Source organism: Stigmatopora argus, chromosome 12, assembly GCF_051989625.1.
Source record: "Stigmatopora argus isolate UIUO_Sarg chromosome 12, RoL_Sarg_1.0, whole genome shotgun sequence".
Classification (NCBI taxonomy): Eukaryota; Metazoa; Chordata; class Actinopteri; order Syngnathiformes; family Syngnathidae; genus Stigmatopora; species Stigmatopora argus.
In genome coordinates, this window is record NC_135398.1 from 1,432,540 (window position 1) to 1,447,426 (window position 14,887).

At 43.2% G+C, this 14,887-nt stretch overlaps 1 protein-coding gene and 1 long non-coding RNA gene across 3 annotated transcripts in view; both read left to right on the forward strand.

Annotated features, from left to right (window-relative positions):
- LOC144085440 (uncharacterized) overlaps positions 1-3,364 on the forward strand; it is a 10,220-nt gene extending 6,856 nt beyond the window's left edge. The window contains 4 exon segments of the mRNA XM_077614713.1: positions 769-843; positions 933-1,039; positions 1,437-1,617; positions 2,257-3,364. Coding sequence (XP_077470839.1) covers positions 769-843; positions 933-1,039; positions 1,437-1,617; positions 2,257-3,063 — 1,170 coding nt within the window. The 3' untranslated portion in view covers positions 3,064-3,364.
- Positions 3,365-6,054: 2,690 nt separating this feature from the next.
- LOC144085444 (uncharacterized) overlaps positions 6,055-14,887 on the forward strand; it is a 68,205-nt gene continuing 59,372 nt past the window's right edge. For both annotated transcript variants that reach the window (XR_013304141.1, XR_013304140.1), the window contains exons 1-2: positions 6,055-6,201; positions 10,341-10,506. This is a non-coding gene — a long non-coding RNA (uncharacterized LOC144085444). The remainder of the gene's footprint in view (positions 6,202-10,340; positions 10,507-14,887) is intronic.

Below are 14,887 nucleotides of genomic sequence, written 5' to 3' on the forward strand. Positions count from 1 at the left end.
TTGGCTAACGTCCAAATTCTCTCCCTAAATAACCTCCCGTCCCGTCGGTTCTCGGCGTCTCTCTCTGATTCCCCCCCTCGCGCCGACCCTCCTACTTGATCTCGCTCTTCGCGCCCAGTGGCGGATATTTTAGGATTAATCCTCAGGGAAAAACAGTTTCCATTTACCGCGTGGTACTATGGACTCATTCTGACCCGGGGAAGAAACGTGGAACTTGGAGAGTGGCCGTACTTTTTATGCTTCTTGTATTATTGCCAAATGAAACGGTCATGTTTTCAGTGGCTTTGACGGCCATAGATGTCCAATCCGATTTTACTGGGAAGGTCGGAATGAACGGATGACACAGTACAAAGAATTCATGATGATAAATTTAAGTTTTCTGTCTGTTAAAAAAGTGAAAAATCACGTTGCTAGATCCAGGAAATCTGATAAAACTGTTTGCCAATGGACATGGGTGTCGTTGTTTGTCGGCCATTTTGCAACAGGGCTATTTGATAAAAAACGCGAGTCAGGGGTTGCTATATCCAGGAAATCTGATGAAAACTGTTCGCCAATGGACAGGGGTGTCGTTGTTTGTCGGCCATTTTGCAACAGGGCTATTTGATTAAAAAACGTGAATCCGCCCACTCATATACGCGGAAAACTATTCCAAACACAACGTGTACAATACATAACGTGATATCCACTTTGGAAACGTTTGAACAGCACCTATTTTCTCTTTTAAAACACCTCAACATGGCTGAAATGTCCTATTGTGTCCGTCTCTAGCGGCTTACCATCCCCAGCAGCTGTCCAGCGAGTTTTGCCGAGCTGATGAGGAAGTGCTGGCAAGCCGAGCCAAAGGTCAACCGACGCTAACACGTCATTTTATTTCAATCCAACGCACGTAGTAAGTGTAGTAACTCATACCGGACATATTTATTTCATGGCAGGAGCGTCCGCCGTTCAAACAGGTGCTGGTAACCTTGGAGACCATGGCTAACGATAGTCGACTCCCCGATCAGTGCAACTCCTTTTTACATAACAAGGACCAGTGGAGGTAAACGCACCCAAAAAACACTCACGCACCAAAACAACATTCTTTCGCCGGCACGATTGACCCAAACAAAACTCAATGCACCGCTTGATCAGCTACAAAATGCCCGTCATGCATAACAACCCCTTAGCGGGCCTCTTCCGGTCCCCGGGCCGCGGGTTTGACACCCCCAGCCTGGCCAATAACGAGCGACAAAGATGGAAGGTGTGAAATTCTGTGTACACTGTGTTGTGCTGTTCGTTGAAAATGAAGCCGTGGAAAAGTGGCGGTGTGATTGATGACTTCAGTTTCCCGGAGAAGATGACGCAAACGGCTCGACGCTGGGTGTCGGGTGTGCTCTTTAGCGACCTCTGGTGGTTGTAGAGTACACTGCGGTTAAGTTGGCAATTTTGCTGCGCAGGTGTGAAATCGAGTCGACCCTGGAGCGCCTTCGGAAGCTGGAGAGGGAGCTCTATTCCAAGGAGAAGGAGCTGGAGGAGCGAGAGAGGCGCCTGCGACTGTGGGAGGAGAGGCTGATGGAGTGCTCCAACATGGCGCCCAGCCCCACCTCCTTACTGATGGATCGCTCCAACATGTCGCCGGTGAGTTGCACCTGGGTGGAGGCCGGCTTTCCCAGCACCTAGGCGGAGGCCTGCTGTGCCTTCAGATACTACTTACGGTGGTCAGTGTTTACAACAATGTGCTTTATGCACAAGAAAACATGTTTTTGGGATAAGTTCACTGTTCTCTTCGGGGTGTTCCTCGCCTAGTGCCCAAAGTCAAGTGGGATAGGCCCCAGCACCCCCATTGTGAGCATAAGTGGTCCAGAAAATGAATGACTATGTTAAATTAATTAGCATCTTGTTGTACAATCCTTTAAAAACTGCTTTAGGCCATGTCCATTTGCCACCAATCAAAGCGGATCCTCTCATTCCCGTTAAATGAACTACGTCATTTTCTATTTTTGGTGCCCAAAGTCAGCTGGGATAGGCTCCAGCACCCCCTCCCCCACGACCCTTTTGAGGATAGGGAGTACAATAAATGAATTAATATATTCAATTAATTAGCATCTTGTAGTACAATCCTTTTTAAAACTGATTTAGGCCGCGTTCATTTTCCACCAATCAAAGCGGATCCTCTCATTCCCTTTAAATAAACTCTTGTCATTTTCTTCTTTTGAGCAAACCGGAAGCAAGATTGACAGCTTGTATTCAAACTTTGACCCCGCCCTCTCTCGTCAGTTCTTCACGCCAATGTCCATGGGCTCCAGCGGTTCCTTCTTCCGCTCGCATTCTCAAGACTCCAACAGCGTGGGCGTGAGCAGCACCGGCGTCAGCAGCCTCCTGCGCACGCTCAGCAACGGCGACGGCGAGCTGGAGCGGGGGATGGGCTCCCTGGACGGCGGGAGGCTGCACGTCATGCTCCGGGGCCTGCAGGGGCGCTTCGGAGAGGAGGACGAGGAGGGCCACGAGGGCGACGAGGAGGGCGTCCCGGACCAGGAGGGCCGGGCCCGGCGGGACCAAGGGGGCAGCGCCGAGGGAGGACGGGTGCAGGTCACGCTCCGGAGCTTCCCGGGGGGGAGGGTGGAGCGCGAGGAGAGGACCTGGGAGGAGGGCGACGCCGAGAGAGGGGGGATGCAGAGGAGCAGGGTCACCACCGTGGTCCGGGGGTACTCGGGCGGATTCGGCGAGGCCGAGGGCACCCTGACCGGCCTGGGGGACATGCTGTCCTTGGACGGCATGGGCGACGCCGACGCCGACCTGGGGCTGCTCAAGGTCAGGAGCCAGGTGGGGGTCAGGGGCCGCTCGGGGGTGCAGGTCAGCATGCGCTCCTCGTCCAATCAGAACTCTGTCAAGAGCTGCAGCGTGCGGCACGGATCCAAGATCAACATGGCCGCCGCCATGGACGTGATGGAGCTCGGCTGGTCAGACAGCGATTAATACGTCTTCCAGCGGATTGGACGTCGTCGGACCTCGTCGGGGGCGGCGAATGAATTCAAAGGGTGCGTTCGGTTCCCGAAATTGAGAGAACGCACCTTTTATGTGTGATAATGTTCCTTTATTTTTTTTGAAGCTAAAACATTGTGTTTGTACTGTGAAGAAAAAACAAGCAAAAATAATTAGTATTTTAATGCGCTTCACTTACTGCTGCATAAAACACTGTAAGAAGTATGATGGAAAAGTTATGAGCGTTCAACGCCATTTTTTCCAGCGTTCTGTTCACAAGCTATGTATTTACTGTACTGTATTACTTGTAAAAATATGACAATACAGATTTGTTTAAAGAGATGGACTGACATGACAGCATAGAACGAAGCTTTGAGAACAATTTTTGCTTGAAGCAACGTTTTTTTAAAAATTGAATTCTAAAAATACGTTGGAGTGGTTAGCACGTCGGCCTCACCGTCCTGGGGTCGAGGGTTCAAGCCCAGGTGGGTTCTCACTGTGGGAAATTTGCATTCTTCCCTGGGCTTGCGTGGGTTTTGTCCGGGTACTCCGCTTTCCTCCCACAACCCCAAAAACATGCATGCTAGGCTAATTGGATGCTAAATTGTACCTATTTATAAGTGATTGGTTGTTTGTCTCCTTGTGCCCTGCAATTGGCGGGCCACCGATTTAGGGTGTCCCCTGTCTGGTGCCAATAGTTGGCAGGGATAGGATTCCGCACCCCCGTGACCCTTTGCAAGGATAAGCGGTTCAGAAAATGAATGAATTATAAAGACAATGTCCCACCCAAAGCTTGGCTCAAACACAAACCATTACTTCAATCAAAAAATCCTTCTCAAACAAAGAAAAAATAGGGCTCACGAGCATTTTTTTAAGGTCTCAACCTTATTTTTGCATTTAAACACTACTTTTCTTTGATTAAAGTTTTTTAGGGATTGAAGTTAAGTTGCAAGTTGTTCGATTGCAAATAAATATTTTGATTGAGGCTACTTTTTTTCTTGTTTGAATAAGACACAAATCTACATCAACCATTCACTTAATCATCTTTTTTTCTTTATGAGGAAGTTTTGTTGAATATTTTTTTAAATGACAAAAAATATTCACTTCACCTGTAAAACAGCAGTTTGTCTTGCAGTACATATAGTGGCCAGGTGAGGCCAGTGTAGCACAATGTAGCAACATATTATTTTGACTAGCTACCCACTATATTACAATACGTACACACAAAATAATAATATTATTCTTGATATATGGAAGGAAAACCTTCTAAAATAATATTATCCAACGACATTTGAGCATACCACATTAAAATAATTCCGTGTCACATAAAAAACTCGCAAACCTAGTTTTCTTCAAATGCCAATTTAGAAATATGTCATTTAGCCTCTATTGATCTTTCTGTATGAGTAGTTCAGTTTCTAAAAAAAAGAACACAATTGCTAGTGGTATTTAGTACACTTGACACATGCTGTTATATATGCAAATGTGTGTGTATGACTTTAATGGGCTTTTTTAAAGTTTACAGCAGGGGGGCGTAAGTATGCGAAGGCCAATTGAAAATCCTTACAGAGAACTGGAATTGGATTAAAATAATAATAATAAAAAATAGGTATATATAGGGATATATATGTATATAACTTATTTTTAATGATTTGTTTTCAAATTCAAAAGATATAAATTCCTCGCAGCACTGATTGGCTAAGCAATCTTACGTCATCATCTGTTGCCAGTCATTGTCAAGCGGGGCAGGTTATGGTGTATAAACATGATGAGTCGATATGTCTTGAACTCCGCGACAGAGGCTCCACCTAACCCCTGAGACGGACTTACCGAACCCCTAAGGTTCGATCGAACCCAGGTTAAGAACCACTCAATTAGATATATACGTATATATAGGAACTTTTTTCGGTATCATTTTGCCGTGTCATTCAGTGAGTGACAGGTGTCCGGCCAATCATAGGATACGATGCAATGATGCTACGCAGCCAATCACCGGTGGCCTTGTTAGTTGTACTTCATGTTCAGTCTACTGTATAAGTGCTCATTACGGCGGGGTTAAGTCAAGGTAATGCTAACGCTGTGAGCGTAACAGTTTAACGGAGTTAAGTGATGATAATGTTAACTTTGGGAGTGTAACGGTTTGGTGGAGTTAAGTGATACTAATGTTAACTTTAGCGTGTAACAGTTCGGCGGAGTTAAGCGATGCTAATGTTAGCACTCTGCGTGTCACAGTGAGGCGGAGTTGAGTGATGCCAATGCTATCTGGGCGTCCAACAGTTCGGCGTAGTTAAGTGATGCTAATGCTAATTCTGCGCGCGTAATAGTGTTAATGCAAATTTTTCTAAAGTGAATGTGATACGCCGACTTCACAAACTAAAAAAAAGAACTGCACTTCTTTAAAGTTGTAATGGCTGTCGAGTATGTTCAAGTGGTGAAACTGGGGCCCGTTTTTTCTTTTTCCAGTGAGAAAGGCCTGTTCTGCCAAACGTGTCGAAGCTAAAGTTGAACGCGAGCCTTCCGAGGGAAAAATATGGCCTGAATAGAACCTGGACGACCTCAAGCGACACATTCAGCAGAAAAGTTGTTTTAATGAAAATGAAAAGTGAGAAGGACAGACGTGAAAAATAAGGTAAGTCAATGTGTGCGTATTATAGTGTCATTATATGTTTGACATGAGTCAATGTGTCTTGACCTCAACTGCGTGTAACTGTTGTAGTTAAGTGATGCTAATGCTAACTTTGCTCGTCCAACAGTTCGGTGAATTTAAGTGATGCTAATGCTAATTCTTCAAAAGTGAATGTGATACGCCGACTCCCCAAACTAAAAAAAGAAAGTTGGAATGACCATACCTGTCAACCTCTGCCGATAACTGCCCTTATAAATTATTATGATTCCCCTTACAAACCCCCAAAAAACCTTACAAACACCGTTCGACTCGTACGGTGTTTGTAAGTTTTTTGGGGGGTTTGTAAGGGGAATCATAATCATTTATAAGGGCAGTTATCGGCAGAGGTTGACAGGTATGAATGACTGTCGAGTATGTTTAAATAGAAGAATAATTGGTGAAACTGGGGGACATGTTTTCTTTTTCCAGTGAGAAAGACCTGTTCCAAAGCTAAAGTTGTAAGCAAGTTTTCCGATGGAAAAATGGAAGTTGGACGACCTCAAGCGACACATTCAGCAGAAAAAAAGTCGTTTGATTGAAAATAATAAGTGAGAAGGACAGACGTGAAAAATAAGGTAAGTCAATTTGTGCGTATTAATCATTGAATGTTATGACTAGATCATTTATGGCACATGTGTCAAAGTGGCGGCCCGGGGGCCAAATCTGGCCCGCCGCATCATTTTGTGCGGCCCGGGAAAGTAAATCATGAGTGCCGACTTTCTGTTTTAGGATCAAATTAAAATGAAGAGTCTAGATGTATAATAAATTTCCTGATTTTCCCCCTTTTAAATGAATAATTTATTTTTTAAATCAATTTTTTCTGTGTTTTTAGTTAAAAAATCATTTTGTAAAATCTAAAAATATATTTAAAAAAAAAAGCTAAAATAAACATTGTTTTAGATCTATAAAAAACGGAATATATTTTTTCGGGCCAATAAAAAACTGGGCAGGTGGACCCCGGGCCTTGGTTTAGACCCAACCAACCACCCCCGGCCTCCAGTGAATAGTTCAAATGCTCGCAATTCGGACTTTCCAAGTTATAATCCCGTTCTCTGCGGAACACTTCAAAAAAAAAAAAAAAGTAATTCCACGCTTCTATAATTTCGAGTCTTTGTTTTACTCGCCGTTTTTCCTCTTAAAAATGTGCAGCTGAACGTATAGGCCAGTGAAGGGACATCCCTTGGGTGTCTCCGCTCTGTATCTAAGCCCATTTGAGCCCACTGACAGCAGGAGCATGACTGCCCATCTCTTTGACCTCCAGTCCAATGTCAGCTTCGCTTCTGGGACGGCCGTACGCGAGCCAGAAAAAGAGATTGTTGTAGAACGGGGACGAGAGGAGCATGAAAGGAAGCCAATAGCGAGACGAGAGGGGAGAAAAAAAAAGCCGAGACGGCCAGCGAAAAGGGGCTGCGATGGCCCGAGAATACAAATGAACCAAAAGGGGTGAAGGTACGCTCCAAATAAACGCGGGTCCTTCCATCGCTGGGTAATGCGAGCGCAAAACGTATCTTCAGGTGATGTAAAACCTCAAAGTGAAATATCACTCCAATGAGAATGTGATATTCCGCTTTGGGGTGGCATGGCAAAGGATATGTGAACATCTTTCTACTCTTTTGCCAGTGTGGTCTATTTTATTGATTTATTTAATACCTCCTGTTCTCCTTGCGCTATCCATTTGGCAGTCGCCATGACGACGCGCGTCTGGCTTGACAATCACGGGTTTGGAGTGTTTATTGCTTCGGTCCCGTTCACTCTTGTTTTTTTTTTTTTTTGGTCGCGTTTATTCCGGCTCTTCAGTGGAGATGATGGTTTCTCTGTCATTTGGACCTTTTCAAACATCTCATCTGGGTTATTTTCATCATTGCGGTCATCTGGAAAACCAAAATATTAGTGTGAAGATGAGATAACATGAAATGAGATCACCTTTGTTGACTCCCACCCCATATAAAAACAATGTAATTTAAAAAAAAGTATATACATGCTATGTATAACCAGTGGAATCGAAAGTGGCTTGGTAAAGATAAACGTTCCACAATCACCCATGGTGGAATTTTACGGAGCTGGAGAGATTGGACTTCAGTAACCCTCAACCCATAGCCCTTTTCCCTGTAAAAATAAATTTAAAAAAAGCTTAGAACAAAGTTTTTAAACCCATTTCGCGGTTGGCCAGAAAGTCAGTCACTTAACAGAGTTAATGTAAGTAAAGGCAGGATTTTTATCCCGTTTCGTTTTATGGCTGTTGTGGCCGAAGCCTTAGTTCGTTAGTTTTTTCCTCCCAAGAAATCCAATTGTTTTATCGGTTAATACATTTTCCGAGTCCTCACCTTGCGCCATGTTATGGTGATTCTGCTTCAGGTTTCAATTTCAGATTCGCCAAATAAAGACGAGTCTCGACTAATATCTCAATTTAGTCATGCGCCCTCTGGTGGAATCCTTACCTTCAATTAAGCCGTTGGTCTGAACAATGAGAAGGCAAACCACAAATTATTTTAATTTTACAATTCCAACAGTTATGGATCAGAATTAATTTTGATATATTTATTTTTGAACACTCTTGGACAAGATTTGTTTATGGTCCTAGACGTCCAATCCATTGAGATCTAGTGGGCATTCATGTGGCCCACGAACCAAACTTTTGCCACCCCTAGTGTCGTGGGACTTTCTCATTGCCTCTTTTTTTAATCAATATTCTTCTTGTTCCTTGGTTTTTAATCACACTATTTTCCCACTATAGCAAGTAAATGGCGTTCTTGTTAGCACTCCAGTCCTTCCAGTAAATACCATCAGTGTCTGACAGGAGGTTAGCATACGACGAGGCACGTAAACCAGTACGCAGGTGATTGCCGTGCTCGTGCACGAGTCCAGATGGTGCTGACCAGCCGTTCCTCCCAGGGTCGATGAAATAAATGGAGCGATAACAAAAATGACCTACGCGCATTTCTGGCTGCCGGCCCTTTTACGTACGCACGCATGCACACAGTCGCAATAATACGACTCCGGCGTTCTGTCCGCTTTCGTTAGCCGTCAAATTGCCGCTTTCCCTCATTTGGGTGACGTCCGTAATTATTTACCCCCTTTGTCGAGAAGATCTCATTTCCACTCAACACCTCTTATTTGATTGGTTGCAATGCAACCATGTAAACACGCCCCCGCCAAAAAGGTACCATATTTTCACGACTATAAGGCGCACCGCATTATAAGGCGCACCCTCAATGAATGACACTTTTTTCCATATATAAAGCACACTGGATTATAAGGCTGCCTGTCTATTTTGGAGAAAATTTAAGACTTAAGTGCGCCTTATAGTCGTGAAAATACGGTAAATTAAAAACGCATCCCAGATTAATGTCACAGTGGTATTGAGGTGAATATTCATTCATTTTCATTCATTGTCTGTCGTGGGGGGTGCTGGAGCCTATCCCAGCTTACTCCGGGGACGGTAATTGGTGGCCAGACAATTGCAAGGCACAAGGACATGGACAACCATACACGCTAGGCGCAATTTAGAGTGTCCAAACAGCCTAGCATGCATGTTTTTGGAATATGGGAGGAAACTGGAGTACCCTTAGAAAACCCACGCAGGCTTGGCGAGAACATGCAAACCCTCCCCACTTTGTTCCGCCCCTGCTTCCTATTGTGTTTTTATTCCTTTTCATCCTGCTGCTGTGGATTGAAATGACTGCAAACCATTTGAACTGGGAGGGTTGGCGGCCCAGCCTTCCAGTTCCATTCAATTGGACGTCTATAGCCACTCGGAGAAAAGTGAGCTACCCGCTAAATTTCTCAATCTTCCCACGCCGACTCCTGCGCATGGTGGAGTGCCGTGACTTGCTCCTTTTAATAGCTTTCCCCGCACAGAACAAGTGCAGAGACGGGGACAATTGAGTCTAACCACCAGAGAGACAGGCAGTGTGAAGGCCAGAAGCAAGGTGGTCCTTATCAGACTGCAAAGATCCCTCTTCACTGGCTCAGCCGTCCGTTATCGAGGAAATGGATAGCGAACACCACCGCTCTCCAAGTGCGTGCTGGGAATTGACTTCTTCGTATGCCAAAGAAATGTCCCTTTTATGGTAGCGATGGGGCGTTGGTGGGCGGGTTAGCGCCGCAGCTTCACAGTTCCTGGGTCGAGGGTTCGATCCCAGGTGGGTTGTTGCTGTGTGGAGTTTCCGTGTTCGTCCTGGGCTGGCGTGGGTTTGCTCCCGCATCCCAAAAACATACATGCTAGGCTAATTATACGCGCCTGTAGTTGGCTGGGATAGGCTCCAGCACCCCCGCAAACCTTGATAAAATAAACTGTTCAGAAAATGAATGAATTAATAGGCCTGCTGAGATTAATCGGAAAATAACCAATCTTCAAATTAAGCCGCAACTATTTTGATAGTTGGTTGATGGCCTTTTTGAGGGTTGCAAATGTAGTTTCAAATTTCTGATTTTTTTAATTTCAATTTTTAGCAATTAGAGGGGGAAAAAAGGGGAAGTAATTCTCTCTTTTTTTAGAGCTTTTGGTTGATTTGAAAAGAAAGAGTAAATAATATTTTAAAGGAATTGTATTATCTATGAATCCCAGGTGATTTTGCTTATGCTCTTTCAATAGAAAATACACCGTTAGTACCTTTTTATTGTTCAGATCTGAGTTTGTCTTTTGTTGATCTCATTTTAAATACAGATAAATATCCGTTCCACATAACTAACCCCCCTCTGTGTTCCCTCTCAGATCTTCATATCCTGTAGATGGAGCTATCTATCTAGCAAGCTCCGCATTCCAGCGTTGGACTGATTGTTGCTCCCATGCATCATCCTGATTTTGCTTGTGGAGGGAGATAAGCTCAGGGGACTTACTTGTCTGTGGCAGCGATGAATTTGCCTCAACAACACTGCAGGTAAGGTACCATGTGACTCCTCACAGTACTTGTATCACGCACCTCAAACACTTTAAAAGCAAGACTACTGAATACGCATTTTGTAGCAAATTAAAAGACTAAAATAAAAATTCTAAAAAATCGAATTTAATTTGAATAAAAAAATACTGTAATTTTTCTCAACACAGTCAAAAACAATACTCGCACCTCAAATACTTAAAAAACAACAACAACCTAATATGTATTTTGTATCAAACTGAGACTAAAAACACAAATAAAAAAAATCCATTTTAATTTGAATTCAAAAATGTCCCCCCAAAATAATGTCATTTTTTAAATTTCAAAGTGCACCTAACTAAAAAAATGTGAAAATAATATCAAATAAAAATGAGATAAATGAAAAAAACTGTCAAATAATATCTGTTAACTCTCGAGTGTACTCCCCATCCAAGCCGAGCCATTTTTGACATAGCGATCAAAAGCTATGCAAATATTCCAAACATTAAAATTGGAAGGGTTCTAACCGGGGCGGCTAACCTCGATGCAACATGAGCCTAATCAAAAATGAATGGCAGCAAAATGGCAGCTAATCAGGCTCCTTCCTCCACTGCCTAATAGTCTATCATTTCCCCTCCATCTACCTTCATTAGGAACTCTTGTCCATGCTACGTACGTACGTCTTCTGATCGAGATGGAGATGGAGGTGGTGATTTCGTTAGAGTGACTGTCTAATTGGCTGCTTCATAACTGCAGATATTTCAATCAAATCAAGGAAATGATCCTTTCACCCCTTTTTGACCAATTACGCTTTATAACTCTTTGGCTGCCATTGGCGACGATAGCCGTCCAGCCACGTGGCTCTTTCAACGGCGGTTGAGTGCGCAACGCGTCCGCCTCGCAGTTCTGGGGTTGAGGGTTCGAGCCCAGGTGGGTGCTGACTGTGTGGAGTTTGCGTGTTCTCGCCATGGTTTGTGTGGGTTTTCTCTGGGTACTCTGGTCTCTTCCCAGCAACATGCATGCTAGCTAGCTACTATTTGCGAATGGATTGTGGCCGCCTGGACGAAGGTATAAAACTCAGGGTTTTCGATGACTCATTTGGACAATTGTTCAAATCGGACACAGAAAATGAGGACTTTGATGGATTTGTGGGTGATGATAACGTAAGTTGTAAAATGGCTAAATGAAGTACAACTGAACTCAGTTTTCGTGTTTTTAGCGTGTGTCCGTATTTTTAAGCTGGTGTATGTTTTGCCATGCCTGACTGCGTCTTTAAAAATGGTGCGTCCTTTGTGTGTGTCAAATACAGAAATAGCACTTGTTACTGACACTGCAGCTTTAAATGCGATGCGCCATATAGTCGTGAAAATACGGTACTGTAAATTCCACTACTTTGTACTCATAGCGTCCGCTAAGTACGAGCCGTTTAGCCTGATTGAAATTGAGATGCATCAAACCCCCAAACAAATAGATTGGCCATCGATCCGAGGTGAGCTTTGATCGGCGCGCCGGGCCCGATCGATGCCTTTAATTCAGCTCGGGGGGTGCGCTCGCACGATTCTCACCTCCTTTGGCCGAAAAGAAAAAGCGGAGAAAAAAACCCGCGGGCCGCAACCCGATTAGGTGAGCCGCGGGGATTAAGCCTAATGACAAACAAACTAAGCGTGTGCTTCGCAGATGAAATATAGATTTTCCTCCGTCCCGAAAGCTGACGGGTATTAGGAGAAGAACGCGGCGGCGTGTTTGGGTAATCTTGTTCTCCGGATTGTTTTCCATTGAGGAAAAGGGCGTCCGGGAATAAAATGGAACTGATTGGCCGCCGCTTTGTTACAGTTAAAGAGCCCATCCCCAGGGACGCGCGGGGTTAAATAACTGCCGCCGTCTTTGGTTTTTGCGTATTTCTTCCGAGGTATGTTTGTCCTGACGGATAAATGGAATGGCCGTCCCAGGAGGAGCGTATTGTTATTGTTTTAGCTAATGACAAGTCTCCCCCAATTACTGGAAATATCACTAATGAGCGATGTCTGTACGGGTGTGCTTATACTTCATTTTGACTTAATTAAATCTTAAGGCCCTGAGAGAATTTGCCACAAGCAACGGCTCATTTGTTACATTGCATAATGCATGGAGGCACTTTTCTGGCGTTTAAATAGCGCTGGCTTTTAGCAAAAAACATTTAGAGGTGTGATGACAAAGTTAACGGACAGTGTTTGTTTGGGTTTAAGGCAGTGTTAGTTTGCGCATGAAGGTAAAGGTCGGCTAAAAAACATACATGAGCTACTAAAAAGAGCTATTTTCCATCTTGAGGAAATAAAAATAGGAAGGCAGGATACAGTTATGTAGGGAAAAAAAATAGGGTGGCCAAGATTCTGATTTTATTGTCAGGATTCGTAGATTAAAGTCAGAATTATGTCAATTAATATGGAGGCAAGTTGCAAAAAAAAAACAAATGTACTATACTATTTGATTCATAATTACACTACCGGAAAAGATTGACTTTATTCTCAGGATTCGTAGATTAAAGTCAGAATTATGTCAATTAATATGGAGGCATGTTGCAAAAAAAACAAATGTACTATACTATTTGTTTCATAATTACACTACCGGAAAAGATTCTGACTTTATTCTCAGGATTCGTAGATTAAAGTCAGAATTATGTCAATTAATATGGAGGCATGTTGCAAAAAAACCTAAATGTGCTATACTATATATTTCATATTTACACTACCGGAATAAACTTAAATAAAGAGATCCCAATCAAAAGAGCTCCATTCATCAGATTGCATTATTTCTTATGTACATTAAAATAATACACAGCGATAATGCATAAACAGTACATTTTATACTATATATTTATATTTAAACTAGCGGGATAATGTTTAATGGCTGACACCACTAAAGACGGTAACAATGACGTGATTTGAAACGTTCTTCCGAAAGCGTCACTCGCGTAAATAATGTCGCCGTATGCAAATTTAAACCTGAGCGCTATTTTTTTAATCACGCTTAAAAGTGATGCGTTCATTTGCCCGCCGCAAGTAAGCAAATAAATCACTAAATCATTTAAGTGTATGCAAAGTGCTTTGTCATTTTTTTACCTTTGCTGATGAATGTAGTGCAGCAAATAACAGACAGCTGGAGATGGAGATTAATTAACGTAGGGATTTTCTTTTTTTATATATTTATAATAGTTGCATCAGACAGACTTCATTTGGCGTCTCTGGCCAAAAAGCACAACAAAATTTAAATTAAAGCAGCATATCTCAACAAAAGTACAAACAGAAGAACAGCTCGATGAATAATAAATACATATTACAAATAAAGAAATGAATAAATAAATGGTGGAAGGGGAAAATTGAATGAGCAAAATGCTGAATAAATAAGTGGAAAAACCAATTATAGGAATTAAGGCAGCTCCAATCGTCATATCCATTGACACTGATAGATGTCCAATTGCAAGGGACAAGGAGACGGTACACGGTCGATTGGTCACCGGTCTTTTGGTCGCCCGGAAGGTTATTGATAATTACCATTTAAATGGTTGCTCAAATTCCCTAAATACAAACTGTGAATGACTATTTAGTCATACTTAATGCCCTAGTAATTATTAGGCTAAAGAAAAGCTCCAAACTTCCCGGACTTTTATTGTTTTTTGTTGGAGAACTTGTTAAGACCCTGACTGTAGCTTCTTAAAGGGACAACGCATGTACATACAAACTCTTCCAAACTCACACGTGGGCTCAGTGAAACTGCTCATGGCCATTGTTGCCTTTTATTCATGCGTAGACTGTGTTGTTTTACCTTGTTTTGGTCGCCGGTCTTTTGGTCGCCTGTTGTCGCGGACCGGCGACCAAAAGACCGGCGACCAAAAGACGGCGACCAATCGAGAGACAAGGAGACAAAGGACAACCAATCATAGCTAAGGTTAAGCAATTTGCAAATTATTCAACCAGCTAGCTTAGCTTGATTTTGGTATGTGGGAAAAAACGGAATACCCGGAGAAAACCCACACACATGCAAACTCCACACAGTGACGACCCACCAGGGATCGAACCCTCGACCCCAGAACCGTTAGGCTGACGCGCTAACCACTCGGTCAACATAAACTTTTCTTTCTTTCTTTTAAACAGGATTATCGTGTTTACATCAATCATTTCTGGGCCCTTGGCCATTTTGAATTGAAAAACAAAGACGTGCTCACTCTTGAGGTTATCTAAGTGGTTCATCTGGAAAAAGCGTCTTTGATTCTTGGTCCCCCGCTCAGCGGAACAAGCTAAAAAGCTAATCTGTTTGCGCTAATGAACGCTATTGGCTTTCCTAACAGGCTCTTAAAGAAATGTGATGGATGGATGGAGGAAGGAAGGAAGGAAGGACACTGGAAGGTGTCAATGTACGGAGTCGACGC